General features: G+C 41.5%; 1 protein-coding gene across 1 annotated transcript in view; it reads right to left on the minus strand.

Annotated features, from left to right (window-relative positions):
• Positions 1-19792, minus strand: part of NBN (nibrin) — a 1386396-nt gene that overhangs the window by 75856 nt on the left and 1290748 nt on the right. The window contains exon 15 of the mRNA XM_044065389.1: positions 16780-16829. Coding sequence (XP_043921324.1) covers positions 16780-16829 — 50 coding nt within the window. The remainder of the gene's footprint in view (positions 1-16779; positions 16830-19792) is intronic.

The raw sequence follows: 19792 nt of genomic DNA on the forward strand, positions 1-19792 counted from the left end.
CTTCCCTTAAACTTCACTCCTCACTTCTGATTAGTATGCACGTATTGTTTCCACAAATTCTATTTATTTCTATGTAATTTGCTGCTTCTCTTTTCTGAAGATCTCTCCTCCAGTTTTTTTTTAATTATTCAGCAATATATAGCTTAGATTTTGATTTCCATTTTAGTAATTGCTTTCTTGGCAGCCCACAGAATTAAACTTAATAAGGCCATACTATGTCTATGTGTAGGCAATTCAGATTTGGTGTTCCATCTCAAAACAATCATTTCCTTAGTTACACAGCCATTTGCTCCCCCAATAATTCTGATACACTACTGTGTAGGGATTTTTTAATTATACCTCCCCAAAAAATTTTTTCCCCCACTTACCTCTTTCTTCCTCGTCATACCTCCAACATTGCTATCTACCTGAAGAAAAATTCTAAAGTCTGCTTTGGGTATAAAAACACTTCTGCAAACACTTCCAAGCAAAAATCCTAATCCTGGATTTTGTTGCATACTTGGGAGCCATACATATGTCCTCCCATTTTTCCACTGTAAATTGCTTTTTCAATCTCTTTTCACAATACTTTCTAAACTCCTCTGATTGATTCTTGTAGTAATCGTGCAATATCTTATATTCCCTACTAATTATCCCTTTTTTAACAGCAACTTCTGTTCTAGATTTGACTAAAACATCTACCACAATAGGCCTTTCACTTAGAACTACCATGTCTCTTTCACTTTGCCTATACTCTGATATCAGTCCTTAATTAGGAAAGTAGTTTCTAACCTGCAGACCAAACTTCTTGGCCTCGTCCTACTCTATTACCTTTCTCTCTCTAGTTATTTGCTCTCAATACCTTAGTTCCTTTTCCGGTTTTCTCCAGTAAATTCCAGCTTCCTCTTGTCAATTTTCTGTAACCCTACTTGCAGGTATTCCTATTGTCAAAATCTGGCTTATTTCTTAGAATACTTTCTGTAACTTTATAAATATAGTACTTTGTAACGTGTTCATTATGATCCTTAAGAATCTGCATCCAAAACCCCACTCTCTCATTTCTTGAACTCCCCCCTCTTCATCATCCATTTCCACCTTCTGCTTGTATTACGTATGCCTTAACTGAGTAGGTCTAAAATATTCCTTCAAATCGGGTAATCATTTTACTCCATTAACCTAAATTTTTATCTTAGTTTTTGTTGGTGCATTACCTGAAATTGTTATTGGATGTGTGCTGATGCTTTAAAAAAATATATTCAACAGGAACAGCATATTTAATTTAAACACCTTTATTGAATTATCACTTATGACATAAGCAAACTTACATTTATACAAAAGTAATCAAACTGTTAACAAATTAACATTAATGAATAATTCACATATATTGCTATATATCATATAACCTAAGCAACATTATATAAATTATTCAATTCCTTCCCCCTTTTTAAACAAGAAACATCTTTAGTAAATCACTTAACATAAGCAATCATACATTTATATAAATGAAAACAAACTACACCAACACAATCTTAGTTGCAAGCATTTTACATCACAAACCATATTGACACACTCACAGTTGCAGACATTATGCATCAGTTATAATCTACCCAATCATATTCACTCAAACATTAAATAGCTCATTTAAGTCCTGCCTCCTTGTAAAACTCACTCCTCCCCGTATGTGTTATTCCAACAATTCCCATTTTCCTATGTAGTTTGCTCCTACCCTTTTTAAAGATTTCACTTTTTGTTGTTTTATCTATTACTATATTCACTACTTCTAATACAGTTGGTTTGGATTTTGATTTCCACTTTCTAATAACTGCTTTTTTAGCAACCACCATAATTAGACACAGCAAGGCCTTACCATGTCTACACAATTCTGATTCTGTACCATAGCTCAGAAAAATCATCTCCCTCATCACACCAATCTGCCCACCTAACATCTCTGACAGTGCATCCCGCAGGGAATCCTTAAAAGTCTGCCAAGCCACCGTACACCTCCAACATTTGCCGTGTTAAATATAATTATTATCCTGTCTATCCCAGTTACTGTACCTTGGGGAATAATATGTAAATTCTGTCAAGAGCTCCTACTACTAAATTCATGTCTTCCAGACCAAATATCTTCATAAATTTCATCACAAATCTACCCTCTTTTGTTATATTTTCAATTCTAAGCCCCCCCTCAGTATTGCAAGTTAAGTTCCAGTCCCCACCTATAAGCAATATCTCCTCCTGAAATGTTATTAAGTTCCATAACAGCAATTTTTCGTGGAATATAAATGCATGTCAACATAATCCTCCTCCCTTGCCAATATCCCCCAACTGCACAAATCTACAACTATTATCTTTTTTCTCTCTTCTATCACTATTGGAGCTCCTCCAGCAACTAGTATTATTTCTTCTCCTTTCATTTATCCCTGATATTCTGCTGAACATCCATTCTGAGATCCTTTCTTTGTCAAATTCACATGCTCATTTCCTTCCAAATGTTTCTTCTGGAGCATTGGCTATTTGCACTCTGCATTTCTTAACATACTTCATTAGTCCTTCCTTTTTGTCTATACCTTGAAGGCCATTCACATTCCAAGATACTATGGATAGTGTAGTCATTGTGATAAAAAAACTATTGCTCCCACTTACTATACATGACCGTTTTTTTAAATGTGTAATTCCAACTTTTGTCTTGCATATACAATTGTTTCTTCTCATCTCCAGTTGAACCTATGTCACATTTCTCAACACTTTTTGTTTGAATGAAATCCCCAAACCAAAAAATTAAATACATTCGCAGAACAAACTTCATCTCCTAGAAACACAGAACAAACATTCAAACCAGGAAAATAGGTAGGAAAGGAACCACAAGCTGCTCGGGCACCAGCAAAAACAAACATAGTGAAACTTTATTATAACAAGATAAGAACTTTTGTTCTGCATCAGTAAAATTTCTTCTGACACAAAACACAAATTAATGATCAATTAAATGATGAAAATGCCTTGTCACATGATTCAATTAAGACAAATAGAAAAGGCTTAAAGCAGTACTACCTCAACATAAAGGCCTTATAAAACAAATCACTGTTCTATAATTTGTCTAAAACCAAATGATTTTTTATAAAATGTTAAAACATTAAGATAATTTCCTACAAATAGTACACAATATTAGCTTATATACCCAATCTAAAAAAGACTAACTATAAGAAAGTTGTTATAATTAATAAATACTATAAATACAAACATTTAAACATATATAAAAAAGCATATATAAAAATTACTGAACACAAAGGGCCTTAAAATTACCTTTCAACTTCAAAATGGGCATAATCAAGATATGTTCATTGAGTCCTGGCCGCACATAAGAATTCCAAAATATTTTCTAATATAATTCACGGTTTTCTAGAAGTAAATGCCAAGCACCACTCATTCTGATTTGTTAACCTTCCCAATTACCATAAATTTGAAAGTATGTCCCGTATTTTCCTTAATATGCTTAAATACAGCATCTGTGCCATTCTCTTTTTTTATATCATATAAATGCTCTTAATTACGTTTGAGTAACTTTGTCTCCATCTTTCCTATATAAAAACATGGACACTCTTGGCAAATTCCTACATAAATTAATCCCATACTATCACAATTATATTAACCCCTAACACAAAATAAATGCCCTTTGATGTTGCAAAATGTTCCTACATGTACATATTTACAAAAATTGTATCGTCCACATTTATTCATGTGAGCATACAAACAATCTTGTTTCTGGTAGGATTCAAAAATGTTTTTCATGTTTATATTACATCTATAGACTATTCTTGGTTTTCTCCCCACCCTTTGTCTTATATCTCAGTCCTTCAAAATTTAAATCCATTTCAGTTTGAAGGCTAAACAAAACTGTGAAGTTATTTCATTGGTGATGATCAAATATGGTACAGTTAGGTCATTGCATATAGAATTACCTCGATATTGTAGTATTGGACTGAAGAACCTTGTCTGATGTTTATTCTGCACTTCAAATAACACTTCAATCAGACCCATAGGGTAACCCCTCATTACTAACGTAGTTTAACATGGCACATTCATCACTAAGTTGGCATACCAGAGTTTTCATGCTCGCCACCCTCACTAGCTGGCCTTTTATTACAGCCTTTTTTCTGAAAAAAATGGTTGTGTGCTAGAGAATTGCAGTAGTGAATTAGAATATGTAGGTTTATGAAATATTTGTGAAATATACACATTGTACATCCAAATATGTTATGATTTCGGTGTCCTGAGTATAAATAAATCAAAAAAAGAAATTGTAGTATCATGTAAGTATTCAATAAAATCCCCAGTGCATTCTACGTCACCCTTCCATAATATAAAAATGTCATCCAAACAGCATAGACACAACCTACAATTAAACAGTTCACTGCTAAAGACAAACTTATACAGAACAATATTTGTAATATTTGAAAAAAGACAACTATAAGGGGAGCCCATAGCAACCCTTTCTCGCTTTTTATACATGTTTAAATATTTGTATTTGTAGTATTTATTATTTATAGGGTGGCCGCGGTGGTGCAGTGGTTAGCATTGCCGCCTTACAGCAAGTGGTTCTCCGGTTCGATCCTCAGCTGGGGTGCCTTCTGTGCGGAGTCTGCATGTCCTTCCCGTGGTTGCGTGGGTTTCCTCCCACATCCCAAAGGCATGCTCTAGGTGGATTGGACACTCTAAATTGGCCCTAGGTGTGACTGCGTGTGTGTGTGTGTGCCTTCCTTGGAAGGTTGGGTGCTGGGCTGGTAACTCGCTGTGGCGACCCCTAACCGGGAAAAAGCCGAAAGAAGAAGAATAGTATTTATTATTTCTAACTCCTTTCTTATAGTTAGCCTTTTTTAGGTTGCGTATATAGGCTAATATTGTCTTTTACTTGATACTATTTTGCTTTTAGTAAAAGAGTGAAGCAGCGTTAAACTCCTTGTCAAACATGGAGTGGAGTAGGAAGGCTGATAAATCTGTGAAATTCTTTGAATTAGCTTACCTCTCTCATCACAGTTTTTAAGGACCTTCGCTGTATGGTCCAAAAACTCTAAGGAAGAATTCAAAATTTAATGTCCTCTGGAAGGTTTTAAGTAAGCAACCAAGCAAATCTTCTAACAGTTCCAGTGGCATCTACCCTTGAAGTGGCATCAGCTGAATCATAAGCAGATTTTTAAACAGTGGGTAACCACTTGAGACACAGAAGCAATCAGGTTATAGAAAGATGTTTTTCCTCAGAACAGGAAACTGATGCCATAATGTTCCTCAACTTCTGAAATGAGGCAAGCATAAACTTTAACGTATGAGCTTGGCAACTGAGAATTCTAAGTGTCCTAGAATAATACACTTTCCCCCCCAAACCTATAAAAAGCTTTCCCATCCTTGTCAGAAAGGGAGGACTGGTATTAACAAGATATTTAGCAGCAGATGGGTTCACTAGAGAAATCACTTCTGAGGTTCAGTATACAGGGCAAATAGCAAAGATGACGCACAGGAAGGGAAACCAAATTTGACAAGGTCAAAGGTGTGCAATGATGATAACTATTCTCTTCAATTAGTATGCTTTCTGGGTGAATTTGGTGATTACAGTTAACGGGGGATAAGCATAGAGGAGACTGGAGCATCTCTCGGTGACTCCAACAGAGGGGAGACCAAAGCAAAGAATCTGCTGCACTTGTTGTTGAGGGGAGAACTGAAAAGGTTGCAGCATCAATGGAAAATTCTCTCCATCACTTTGACATTGAGAGAGCACTTATGAGGCATCAGAATGGACCTGCTTAGTTTGTCTGCAAGCACAATGCCTTTCCCAGGTATTTTGTTGCTATGAGAAAGTGTCCAGAACAGATCTCCCACAGCAGATAAGATCTGGTTTCCCCTGTTGGTTGTTGTACCAGACTACAGACAAATCGTTCATTTGAACTGCAATCATCCTAGAAGGGAGAGCATCCTGCAAGGCCTGCAAAGCTAGGAGGCCTGCTCTCATTTCCTGGATCTGATATGTGCATTGGTCTCTTCTGGGGACCACATACCTTGGACTGTCCTTCCCAAGCAATGCCCCCCCCCAACCGCGATGGGAGGCATCTATGGTTCCTGTGGTTGCTGGCAGTGGGAGAACAAATGTACACCCTTAAATCCATCAAAGAAGGCATTTCTTGCAAACCTGTGGGATTGTGACTGAGGCATAGTGCTGGAGAAAAGATTACTGTACTGAAAAAGTCCATTGCAGAATCTGCATATGAAAACTGGCTAAAGGAATCAGAGTGACTGCTGCTGTCATGGACCCTAAGGCTTGCAAGACTAGTTGTGCTGGCAAAAAAGAATGCAAGATCACTTCCATAACCTGAAATCTGACGGTTTGTACTCCAGCTGGAGGAAGTGACACTGATTGACTGTGTCGAGACTAGCACCTATGAACTTCAGATCCTGTGTAGGTGTCAGTTGTGACTTGCTGTAGTTGAATGCAATGCCTAGACAAACATAATTGGAACAAGTAGCCCCTTGCTTGTAAACGCAGATACCTAGTGAAGACAGTCGGGACCCAGTTGTCCAGACACAGGAACACACTGAATTCCAGCAGTCTCAGGTGAGCTGCCACCACTGCCATGCACTTCATGAACATCCTGGGGGCTGTGGGGAGGCCAAAGGGCAGTGCTCTGAACTGGTAATGACTGGTTTCCAGCTGGAAGTGCGGACATCTTCTGGAGCACCTGTTCATTTTGATGAAACAGTACACATCTTAAAGATTTATTGAACACATCCAATCACCTTTTGCAGAAGGGGCAAAATGGACTGAACTGTGACCACCCGGAACATTGAATATTTCACGTATCATTTATTTATTTGAATTTGTTGACCGGGATAGTCCACTGGGTCAGACCAATTCATTTTCAGTGGAGGCCCAGGGAGAAAAGCTCCACAAGTAGTTACATTCAAGGCAAAAGAGGTTACATTGTTGAAAATTATGGTCGACAGCTCATATGATCGACATGCAACATACTGAGACCAGAACACTGACAGCTCATTTAGTCGACACATGAAACCAAAGGTTTACACCCTTCCCCCACTGCAGGGCGACCCTGGAGTAGGAATAATAAGTTTGGGGGGGGGGCACAGTCCACCACATTGGGGGGTGTGGGGGACGAAGCCCCCCACATTATGCACATGAATGTAGTCAAATCAGTTCAATGTATCCATATGTATGTTTACAGTGTATGACATGTGGGGGGCTTCACCCCCCCCCACACCCCCCAATGTGGGGGGCTGTGCCCCCCACACACCCCCAAACTTATTATTCCTACTCCAGGGTCGCCCTACAGTGGGGGAAGTGCGTAATACTTTGGCTTCATGTGTCGACCAAATGAGATGTCGACCAAATGAGCTTTCAGTGTTTTGGTTTTCGATCATATGAGCAGTCGACCATATCAGGTAGACCCACATATCTATATGGTTTAGTTTGTTGAGATCCAGGATGGGTCTCAGGTCCACTGTCTTCTTTGGCACTAAAAAGAATCCTGAGTAGGTTCTGGACCCTATCTGGTCTGGGGGACCTTCTGGATGACTCTTTTTTTTTTCCAGCAGCTTTTCTATTTTCAAGGATGATGCCTCCCCCCCCCCCCCTCTGAGTGGGACACCGGGGATTCTCTTCACTTTTGTAGGGAGAGCACTTATGAGGCATCAGAATGGACCTGCTTAGTTTGTCTGCAAGCACAATGCCTTTCCCAGGTATTTTGTTGCTATGAGAAAGTGTCCAGAACAGATCTCCCACAGCGGATAAGATCTGGTTTCCCCTGTTGGTTGTTGTACCAGACTACAGACAAATCTTCATTTGAACTGCAATCATCCTAGAAGGGAGAGCATCCTGCAAGGCCTGCAAAGCTAGGAGGCCTGCTCTCATTTCCTGGATCTGATATGTGCATTGGTCTCTTCTGGGGACCACATACCTTGGACTGTCCTTCCCAAGCAATGCCCCCCCCAACCGCGATGTAGGGAGAATTTGGGAAAATGGTATAAAATAACCTTTGGATATGATCCTATGCACCCAAGAGTCTTTTGTGATGGATGCTCAGGCTTTGTAGTGCAGAGACAAGCTCCCCCTGACTGCCTCCAGAGATCAGCAGCCGGGCAAATTTTCAGGAGTGCTGGTAGGGTTTGTCTGAGAAGGAATCCTGGAAACCCTGGAGCTGCAGGTTACCTCTGCCAAGTTGGCTGGTTCTTCCATTAGAATTCTCCACTCTAACTCTGGGGGGAACCACCCCTTGTCAGTCTTGGAAAGTACCCTGGGACTTGCAAAAAGTACAGTTGTGTACACCTACCATAAATGTAGATGTTTGAGTGTCTTCACTGTTGCAGTCATGACTGTAGGGTTCTCCCCTGCTGGCAGGCAGCCCTCGGTCAGCCAGAATCCCAAAGTCTGGGTCCGGCGTCGGCTGTTCAACCATGCTCCCTGACGTCAGAGCGCCACGAGTATAAAGCTGACAGCCGACGCCATCTTCTCCAGTTTTTCTTGCCCCAGATGTCAGGAGTCCCAAAATGAAAAAGGTCCCATAACCTTTGCAAATACACCTCAGAAGAATGGTGAAAAAAAGGAAATACACAAAAGTAAAAATAAGAGGGGACAGGAGGGAGGGAAACCCAGACTGCAACAGTGAAGACACTAGAACATCTACATTTATGGTAGGTGTACACAGCTGTACTATGTTCATCGTGTTTCACTGTTGCAGTCATGACTGTAGGGTAGAATCCCAAAGCTGAAAGAAAGGGAGGTGGTCATAAAGAAGAAGGGGCAGCTAAAAGGCCCTGCAAGACTGCAGAGGCAAAGCCTGTCCTAGACTTAGAGTATAGAGGTAGATTGTAGTGCTTAGAAAAAGTATGCACTGAACTCCAAGTTGCAGCTTCCAAAATGTCTTTGGTAGGAACTCCCCTGAGGAAGGCCGCAGAAGTGGCAGCAGCTCTGGTGGAATGAGTCCGTATACTCCCTGGGATTTGCTTTCCATGGTGTGAATAACAAAATCTGATTCCATGAGCAATCCATTTAGAAATGGTCTGTTTTGAAATGGCTTTACCTTGGGAACTTGTAGCATAAGAAACAAACAATTGTTCTGATTTTCTGATGTCCTTGGTTCTGTTCAGGTAAAAACGTAGTTGTCTGTGTACATCCAAGGAATGTAAGATCCTTTCCCCTTTATTTTGAGGAGTGGGGAAAAAGGTTGGCAAGTGGGTAGTTTGATTTAAAGCCACTTTGGAAACCACCTTAGGCATGAAGGTAGGATTAGTCCTCAAAGATACCCTGTCTTGATGAAAAATAATATAAGGCTCCACAGCCATAAGAGCTTGTAACTCTGAAACTCTCCTGGCAGAGGTTAGTGCTAACAGGATAGCTGTCTTCCAAGATAAAAACTTGATGACAGAAGAGGCAGCAGGCTCAAAAGGAGGCAGGGTTAGTTTTTCCAAAACATAGTTGAGATCCCAAGAAGGAATGGGAGGAGATCTAGGAGGTCTTAAGTTCTTAGCTCCTCTGAGAAACTGTCTCATGAGCTGGTGGGAAAAGATGGGAGGGTCTGTATTATAATGAGCAGAAATGGCAGAGGCATGTATCTTAATGGAATAGAAAGAGAGACCCTTATGTAAGAGATCTGCCAGGTAAAGTAAAATTAAAGTAATGTTAGGAAGAAGAGGATCAGAATCCTGAGCCTGCATCCAGGAACAAAATCTTTTCCATTTACCTGCATAAGATTTTCTAGTGCTAGGACGTCTGGTTTCTAAAATGACATCCATAACCTGCTTGGGTAGGAAAGAAGAAATTAAAGGCCCTGGATTAACCAGGCCGCCAGGCTGAGAGTTCTGACATGAGAGTGTAGAACCTGACCCTGATGTTGGGACAGAAGGTTCGGAGACTGAGGTAAAACCCAAGGGGGCTCCAGGCATAGGTTTTTTAGAGTTGGATACCAAAACTGCTGAGGCCAATTTGGAGCCAGCAAGATTATCATCTTGGGCTTGTCCTGTTTTATCTTCAATAGAACCCGTGGAAGAAGAGGAAGAGGCGGAAAGGCATATCCCGAGAGGTTCCTCCAACTGAATGACAGGGCATCCACTTTCCAAGCTTCTCTGTGGAAAGTCCTGGTGCAAAAATTCTGTAGTTGATGATTGAGATGGGATGCAAGGAGGTCTATGTGAGGACATCCCCAGACTGCTGTTATCATCCCGAATATTTTGGTGTCCAGCATCCACTCATGTGGATCCGAAAGGTTTCTGCTCAGACTGTCTGCCAGGAAGTTTTGTTTCCCTGGTAGAAACTGAGCTTGAAGATCCAGATTGCAAGCTAGAGCTTTGTTCCATAGATCCATGGCTAGTCTGCAAAGGGGGTAGGAATGAGATCCCCCTTGCTTGTTTATGTACCACATAACTGTGGTGTTGTCCGTCCGTATTAGTAGTGGTCCTGGTTGTAAGAGATTCCTGAAGGCCAATATAGATTTCTGAACGGCTAACATTTCCTTTAAGTTGATATGCAGGTGCTTCTGATCCTTTGTCCAAAGGCCCTGCAGACAACTGCCCTGAAAATGGGCTCCCCAAGCATAATCCGAGGCGTCCGTGTTTAGAATCTGAGTGGCAGGAGGCTGACGGAACGGTTTCCCTTTGTTCAGAGCACATGCCCTGGACCACCAAAGAAATTCCTTTTGAAGGCAAGGAAGGACGAAGATCAGTATGTCCAAACTGTGGCAGTGCTGAGACCATACACTTTTTAGGTACCACTGTATTTTCCTCATGTGTAGTCTTGCATATGGTACGAGAAGGATGCAGGAGGCCATGTAACCCAAAGCCTGCAGGAATTTCCTTGCAGATAGTTGAGTTAAAGTTGCCAAGATTCTGAAAGTTGAAGCCAGTTGTAATTGTTTTTCGGATGTCAGAAATGCCATCTGGGTTGTGGTGTCCAGAAGTGCACCCAGAAAAGTTATCTGTTGTGATGGTGTCAAATTTGACTTTTTTATGTTTACAGATAATCCCAGGAACTTGAGGAGGTTCTGTACAAATTCCAGATGCTGGAGTAAGACATCTTTGCTGTCTGCCTGAATTAGACAATCGTCCAGATAAAGGTAAATTTGAATTCCCTAGAGTCTGCAGTAAGCTACTACTGGAGCCAGGCATTTGGTGAAGACCCTGGCCGCAGTAGACAATCCAAAGGGCAGCGCAGAGAATTGAAAGTGCCTCGATCCGGCCTTGAACCTGAGGTATTTTCTGTGATCCTGCCTGATGGGAATGTGTAAATATGCCTCCTTTAAATCCAAAGTTACCATCCATGCATCTTTGGACAGCATTGGAAGTAGCTGCTGTAGAGTAAGCATCTTGAATTTTGTAATCTCTAGAAAGGTGTTCAAGACTGACAGATCCAGAATGGGTCTACATGTGTTTTGCTTCCTTGGGACTAGAAAGAGCCTTGAGTAAAAACCTTTTCCCATCTCTGAAAGTGGAACCAGTTCTATGGCATTCATAGCCAAAAGAGCGTCCACCTGGTTTAAGGCCTCCGTCCATTGATGTTTTGGAAGGGCTGGCCATCCGCTTGGCCTTGGCAAGGTATGAAAATGAAATCTGTAACCTCTTGAAACCACATCCAAAACCCATTTGTCTTGGGTTATTTGAGTCCAATTTTGATAAAAAAGAGAGAGTTTTCCTCCAAGAGGGGCTTCCAGGCAAGAAGTTCCTGTAGCCCAACAGAGGGAGTCATTGAGTTTGTTTCCTTTGAGTTTGTGACCTGTCCTCTCCTCCCCTAGGGGTGGAAGCAGTCCACTGTCTTGGTCAATAAGAAGCTTGTGTTTGAGGCCTTCCTCTGGAGCGTCTATATCTACCCCTCTGACGCCTGTCTGAAGTGGGAAAGGACCAATTTTTTGAAGGCCAATTCCTGCTAAATCTAGGTGGCTGTACTTGTAAGAAATCTTTAACTGTTTGCATGGATTTCGCTTTATCCTCTATCTTTTTAATCACCTCTTCAGCTTTTGATCCAAACAAAACATTATGCTGAACAGGAGCATCCAATAATTTAGCCTTTACTTGTTCAGGCAAATTTTGTTCCTTTAGCCATGCATGCCTTCTAATGACTGTGCCAGAGGCCGCAGCCCTACAAGAAGCCTCCAAGGCATCAAATCCGCAGTGTAAACCATGTTTCCCAACTTGTTCAGTGGCATGCAATAAGTCATGTAATTCCTTATCATCTGCACATGCAGAAATGGAAGTAAGCTTTTGTTTTAAAACAGACAAGAGAAATTGCTGGTATTTTAGCATATGAAACTGACAGTTTAAAGCCCTAATGGACAAAGTAGCAGAAGTGTACACCTTTTTGCCCCATCTTTCTAAGGATCGAGAATCCTTTTCAGTAGGAATGGGATTTTTGGCAGAAGCGGCCTTAACTCCCTTAGGACCCTGAGAAATGGTTTCAGGGTCAGCAGAAGGGTTCTTGTATAAAAACTGATGGGAATCAGGAACCCTGTAATATCTATCAGGCTTAACAGGAGCAGGAGGAAAAGAGTCCGGGGTTAGGTTAGCCTCTGAAAAGGCATCATCCACAATATCCAAAACAGGAGGAATAGCCAGGGGTCTATGTTGGGGAAGAAGAAGAAAATCCCTCAGCCTTTTCTTAGATTCTGAATACTCTTGTCCTTCCCAGTGGAAATGTTCCCTCATTTCATGCAAAGTTTCCCCAAAAGAGAAATCCTCAGGGGGAGAAGCTGAAGGAATGGACTCTTCAGCATCAGAATCCTCATAAGGAGGGAAAGAATATTCCTGATCAGAAGAAGAAACTGAAGAAACAGAGGCCTGATCAGAAGAATCATAATAAACATCCTGCCTTGGCCTTTTATCTGAAGGGGAATGTGAACTCCTAATCATAGTAAGTAAATCCTCCGCCATCTTGAGTAACTGTTTCTGTGACTTGGGAGCCAGATCAGAGGAGGCCTGTGTTGTAGTCTTTGATTTAGAAGGAGTCTTTGCCTTTGCCTTTATTAGAAGTTGGGTAGGCCAGAAAACCCCTTCGGAAGCCGGTACCTGCACAGCAGCTCCGGACCCATCCGAAGGAGCATTGTCCGAAGGTCCTGCAACAGAAATATTTAAAGGCCTGGTCGGCTCCTCGTGAGAGTCTGTTTCGGCCATCGGTTCTGAAATGGCCGACGACAGGGGCTGCAAAAGCGCATCACTGACGACGGCCGAACCTGAAGCTGGCTCCGCTTGTGCGCTATCATCAGATTTGGACCTCGGAGGCCTGTCTTTATCCTTGCGACGTTTGTGAACTCCGGCAGCCGGAACCATATCCGACGACATTTTGTAGTTAAAGCGCCTACCGAAGTAATGAAAAGCAAAATCGTACCTTCGCTTAATTGTACGTTGATTGAATCTAGCACAAAACAGACAACTAGCTATGTCGTGGTCAGGGCCTAAGCAAGGAATACAGTAAGAATGAAAATCCTTATGAGGTATTTGCTTCCCACATGAAATACAATTATTAACTTTTTCTGACATCGGGGTGGAGCAAGAAAAAAGTTTCCCCAACGGGGTACTTAGCTTTGAGTGGAGAAGAAAATCTTCGGACTGAAGTATATCAGAAAAAATCGTCAGGAGTCAGCCGACCGGCACTTGCGAACTGCTATCACCGCACGTCAAGAAAGACTGGAGAAGATGGCGTCGGCTGTCAGCTTTATACTCCTGGCGCTCTGACGTCAGGGAGCATGGTTGAACAGCCGACGCTGGACCCAGACTTTGGGATTCTGGCCGACCAAGGGCTGCCTGCCGGCAGGGGAGAACCCTACAGTCATGACTGCAACAGTGAAACACGATGAACATCTACATCTTTCTGTCTCCTCAGTGATTCCGGAAAAATGGTCTCAGGAGTAGACAAATGGATCCCAGTAGCAGAAAAGGTCTTTCAGTCTTCCTCATTTCTGGAGAGCTTTTCCCTCACATTAAGGCCAACAAGGATGATTCATCAAAAAGAGCACTGATGAATAAAGGCTTGAAGGGCTCTGCAAAATTGCATATCTCCTTATGGCTGTGCCGTGTGCCTGAACCTGCCACCCATGAAGTACCCTCTGCAGAGCGAGATATCAGACTCATGGATTTGTTAGATATGGACTGAAAGTGTGGCCAGTTGTGAAGAGATCTTGTTCTGGTCCTCCACAGACATGGACCTGGAAAGAGATTTGGAGAGCTATTTGGGGGATGGACAAATGAGCTCTGCTCAGTGAGCTATTTCATAGTGGCTGCTGTCACAACCATGCCATCTACCAGGACCCTCTTTCTCCATTGTGCTCTGTCTTTTGGTGGGGGGGCTAAAATTCTATCAGGGGGCTTGGGGGTAGTCTCCACAGTATCCAGCTTCCATGCATGGCATGAGACAAAATCTATTACCTCATCAGCTGGGTAGGGGGTCTCACCCCAAGACATAGCTATGCCAGGCCCGAAAGCCACCAGAACACAGACACCTCCAGGGAAGAGGGTGTCAGAAGACCATCCACCTTTCTGTTTTAGAAGTTCCAGGATTTCTCCAAAGGAGACATCCTCAGGTGGAGATCTGGGGGACGCTTCCCCTTTATCGAAGTCAGTGTCCTCAGTGACAGACTCCTTAAGGGAATCTAAGTGTCTCCTTTTGCATGTTCTCTTCCAAGGGACCTCATCAGTGGGGTGGTCTAGTGAGGTATGAGAAGTGACAGGGGAGTCCTGATGGACTGGAGACTTGAATGCGTTGGCAGTCCTGGTGGGATACAAGTGAGAGGCTCAGAACTAAGACCTGATGGGGGAACAGAGACAGGATTTGAAGGGAGCAGGGATGCCCTCTCTCTAGGCGAAGGGAATGCCCTCTCCATCTCAAAGGCATGGGGCCTAGGAGAAGCAGAAGCTGGCAGCACCGCAGCCAAAGTTCCCTGTGCCGATGAGCCCTGAATCCCCCCAGGCCCCTTCCCAAAGAAGGAGTTGGACTCAAGCTTTCCAGCACTGAAGCACTTAGAAGCAAGGATGGCTCAGATAACTTCAGAGTTGACCCCCCCCCCCGAGCCAGTAACAATGCTTTGGCTCTGACAGTCTTCCTGCTCTGAAAGGATCAGAGACGGATGATTCAGGGAAGTGGTCAGAGATGAAGAACGACCTGTCTTTGGATCCAGTGAAGACATCCTCAAGGATCTCAGATCCAAGGGCTCTGAAACCACTGGACAGATCACAAAAGGATATATTAATTGAAAGTCAGTGGAAAGAAGGTTTGCGGGTCCAAAGGGAGACAGATATGGAATTACCCCATCTGAATCTGAGCTCTGAGGAAATTTTTCATCAATCTATCCCTGGAGGACTTATGGGAGAAGCTGGTAGATGCAGTGCTTCCTTGGAGTCTCCTGGACAAAAGTAGATGGAACCTGAAGAGATATTGGCTCCAGTGAGTATCATGGTGACTGGATCCGAGACGACTTAGGCTTTGAGGAAGTAGGATCCTGGAAGCCAGATCCCACTTTTTTGAAATTTTTGACAGTGGCTTGGTGGTCACAGCTTAAGTAGGTGAGTGGTCCAGAGACCTTTTTCTGGAGTCCTTACCTTATCCTTAGGAGCCGATTGCGGCTTCCCTTTTTTGGACCTCTTGGAGGAGGTTTGAGCCCCAGTAAGCAAAGAAGAGAAAGAAGGAAGAAGATCCTTCAACACCAATTTAATTCTCTGGTCCTAATAGCTCTAGATTTAAAGCCTGCACAGAGTGAGCACTAGGTATCTAAATAGGTGGTGCCCAAGCATTAAACCAACTCCCTGTGGGCATCAGAGTTGGGAATCTTATGTCCACAGGACATGCATTTTTTTAAACCTAGTCAGCTTATCTGTCAGGGTTATGAAAAAATAAAAAGGTGGTTATAGAAGAGATTTTTTTTTTACAGTAAAAAAAGAGGTACCAACAATGGTACAAGGGAATACCCTCTAAAGGGTAAGATTAAGGGGAAATAAAGAAAGGCAAGAGTACCAACAATGGCACTCGAGAGAACAAAATAATTAACAGGTATAAAATAAAAAGTACTGCCTGAGAGACAGGACCTGAAAACTACAAGCTAAGGGAGGACCGGTGAAAAGAAAATTAAGACAGATAAGAGAAATACAATAAAAAACTTACAACCTTGAAAAAAACAACACCTGACTGCTCGAGAGAGAAGGATCTGCATCTGAGCAATATGGCAGCAAATAAGATCTGAAATACCATAAGTTAGTTGGGCATTATGGGTAAAGGGAGGAGTTCGAAAGTTGGACCCATGAATCTGGAAAAAGCGGCCAAGCTGGATCCGGGGTTGGATCTGAGACCAATCAATTAAGGAATGAATGAAAATGACAACATCAGATCTGAATATTAACTCATGCTCTTCATGGAGTAAATTCATTCAGCATACTGAAATCAGCTGCAGAGTAGTTCGTAATCTCAGCCAGTTCTGCGCACAAGTACACTCTAGATCCTGAACGAAGAGTCCCTGTCCCTGCTCATTAGCAGATCAAAGGCCTTAGCTCATGGGAACAGACAATGAAATAAATATGCTGAACAAATGTTAACAATACTACAATTACTAATCACAAAAGAAAATAGTGCCAAACAACTCTGTGTAGGGAGATTATGGAAGAAGCAACCTATTCCCATTTTTTAAAATGTCAGATAATCACCTAGAAGATCTGTCCCATTCACAAAACACATCATAGAACAAAGAAAAAATGCTGCCTACTTTTTATACCTTGCTTCAGTATTTTCCAAGCTTTGTGTTTACCTTTGAAAGATAACAAATATACTCTTACCTAAACAGATCATCAGCAAGAGATTCTTCTCTGGCATGCTGGTCTTGTTCCTATAAAAAACAAGGTTATTAAATTATTAAAACAATGAACAAGTCTAACAAAGAATTTAAAGTTATGTACACACACCGATTACTACTGTTCTGCTGATAAATACTAAGGTGTCAAACTTGAAACTCCAAGGAATGGTAAAATTAAGAATTTACACGTTACAATAGAAGCAATCTTTAGCTATTTTAGTTTGAATGTTTAAAGAAAGAAAAACATAATCTACCAAATTCCTCAACATTTAAACAAAGGTCACAAGACTGTTCCAGTTAAAAGGCAGCAAGATTCATTGCCTGCAAGCTGGCCTAATTGTGGATAGACAGGGTGTCTGTCTGTGGCGCTTGTGTCCTGAGTTCAGGGACAGACTTTGGTTACTGGCAGGGTCAGCCAAAGGGGGAGGGGACAAGGCAGCCTGAGGCCAGTTCTCCTATTCCCACTGGGGACAGTTTGAACTCTGGTAGAGACCAGCAGTTTCACAGGCCAGTCTTTTAAGGGGGTGGCAACAACATTTACGATTTGGTAAATGCACATATAAAGCACTCCAATGTCACTATACACTTAATTAGATAGGGAATCTAACCAACCACTGTAAAACTGATGGCTGCTGGTACATCACCCTTAAGTCACCACACTCCTTACTTCCTGGACTCTAGATGACTGTGCCACAAGGTAGACAACCAATGGAGTCAGGGATGACCTGGTAAAGGATCACAAATATGACTATTCAGAAAGGAGCAAATGGAGAATCTGGGACAGAAGAGATGAGGAAAACAGTAACAAAACTGGAGGCTATAGGGTGATTTGGGAGGGAATTGCAACAACAACAACAAAAAAAATCAACATCTTCAGGCCAAATGATTAAACATGTGTCAAAATGGTTAATGTGTTAGAGTTCCAAGGTGGCTGCACACTGATCAACAGCTTGACTTCAGCTCTCCCCAGTGTTACAACAGAAACTGAGAAATAACAGCCAGTGATATTACCAGCTTGAGTAAAACGTAGTTATTAGCTATTAAGCATACTGTCTGGATGCCTGCAAAGAGGAAACTAAAACAGCATGAAAGAAAATCATTTAGAAAGGGTGATGAGAAAACACTGACTGGGAAGAATGCTGCTGCTGTTCAGCAAAAAGTAGTTCAAGCTCCAGCTTTGGTGCAAGACGTGGCTTCCAGTAATCTAGAGGAAAAAAATCAGTCAAATGTGCTCAACAGACGAAACAATGAAGGAGTATATCAACTCAAATAACAAAAGGCTGGAAAAATGGAAGAAGCTTTAAACAGATATTCTAAAGAACTGATAAAAAAATCAGAAGTCAAAGTGAAGGAAAGGCTGGGTATGAGTATGAAACTGTTCCAGAAGAGATGTTTCAAAAAATATTACAAGTAGATGACAGAGCATGTAGGGAAAATCTGAGACTTTCTGCTGTACCAGAGGAACTAGAAGGAAAACACTAAATTAAATTTTATGAAGGCACAAGTAAGCAACTGGACTGGAATTTCACAGCAGGAACTGTTAATTGAAAGGGCACACTGTTTGTGTATGTCCAAATCTGGCCATGAGAAAGGAGCCAACACCTTTACTAGTAAAGATGTAAACCCACCAGCAGAAAGAGGTGATCCTGACAAAACTTCAGCAAAAGGGCAAAGTATTAAAAGTTGGAGACAGCATTGTTTGTGAAAAATGATTATTCACTAAATATTAGGCAGAATGGAAACAAATGTATTCCAGTATTCAGGAAACATCAAGAGGCAGGTGTGAGGTTCAAGCTACTGTATCCAGCTGTCTTTAGAATATTTTTTTCTTGGAGGATCAAAGTCACTTTTGATGCAGAACAGGGTAAGGAGGAAATGCAAAACTTTGTCCAACAAATAATGAGCCATCAAAACAGAATCGGCTTCTCATTCTTCTGACAGAGTTAATAGAAAGACTTTCCTAATGAAACCTTTTTCCACTGTTCCAAAGGAAAATGCACGAGACACACAGGAGTTGACCAAAAGAATCAGGAGTACCATGGGGATGAAGAGAAAGACAACCAACACGGAAATTAGTGAAAAAATGTGAGACTGCAAAGTATTAATCACATTTGAGAAATATGGCTGCATAGGAATAAGTGAAGGTGGGACTTTTTTGATTTTTGTTAAACTTGTGAGGAACTGAACAACATTTGGTTCACTTCATGTCATTAATGTCTGGAAGGACTCTAAGGGGAAGGGAAGGAGAAGGAAAACGGTAACTGTAAGTAAAACAGTTTCTTTTCTTCACAGTACTTCTATGAAACTTTTCACAATATAAATTGCATGTTTTACTGCAAAGTATTTTAGTTGTTCTTGTAAGTGATAAAAGTTTTTAAAGTAAACAGATTCCCTTTTTTCTTTATCTTCTTTCTTATTACAATGCAAAAAGAGAAGAAAAGCTTGACAAAAGTATGTTTAAGTTAATAGGTTGTAATCTTCGGGTTGATGAAGTGGGGGACAGGGTGTAAAAGTACATAGATCATATGTAGAGCTGATATGTTTTCTCTTACTTTTGTGTGGGTGAATGCCTGGGATTAAGATCCCTGGCCTAATCTAACAAATTTTAAGTGGAAACAAGTAAATACGAGAAAAATGAATATTATGAAAAGTTTTCCTTTAACAATAAATGTTTCAGTTTGTCTTTCAAGCAGCAACAGAGGACTACATTTTTCTTTTACTTTTCCATATAGACAAGCTTATAATAGGACAATAAAAGAGAACAGTTTTACCCCCAAGACTAAAATCTAATGATTTATGTAAGTATTCAAGTAGTTTTTTACATCTGGGGGTGCAGGATAAAGATAAAAAAAGAACAGACACCAATCAGTGTAAGTAGGCGCAGGCAATAACATGCGCCTTAGCATGGATTATCTCAATTTCAGGCTAATTAGGGCATGTGTTAGCAGCTGTCTATCTGGCATAAATGTTTCTATTAGGAGACATAAACTTCATTT

Source organism: Protopterus annectens, chromosome 3.part0 (assembly GCF_019279795.1).
Source record: "Protopterus annectens isolate FY-2018-M chromosome 3.part0, PAN1.0, whole genome shotgun sequence".
Classification (NCBI taxonomy): Eukaryota; Metazoa; Chordata; order Ceratodontiformes; family Protopteridae; genus Protopterus; species Protopterus annectens.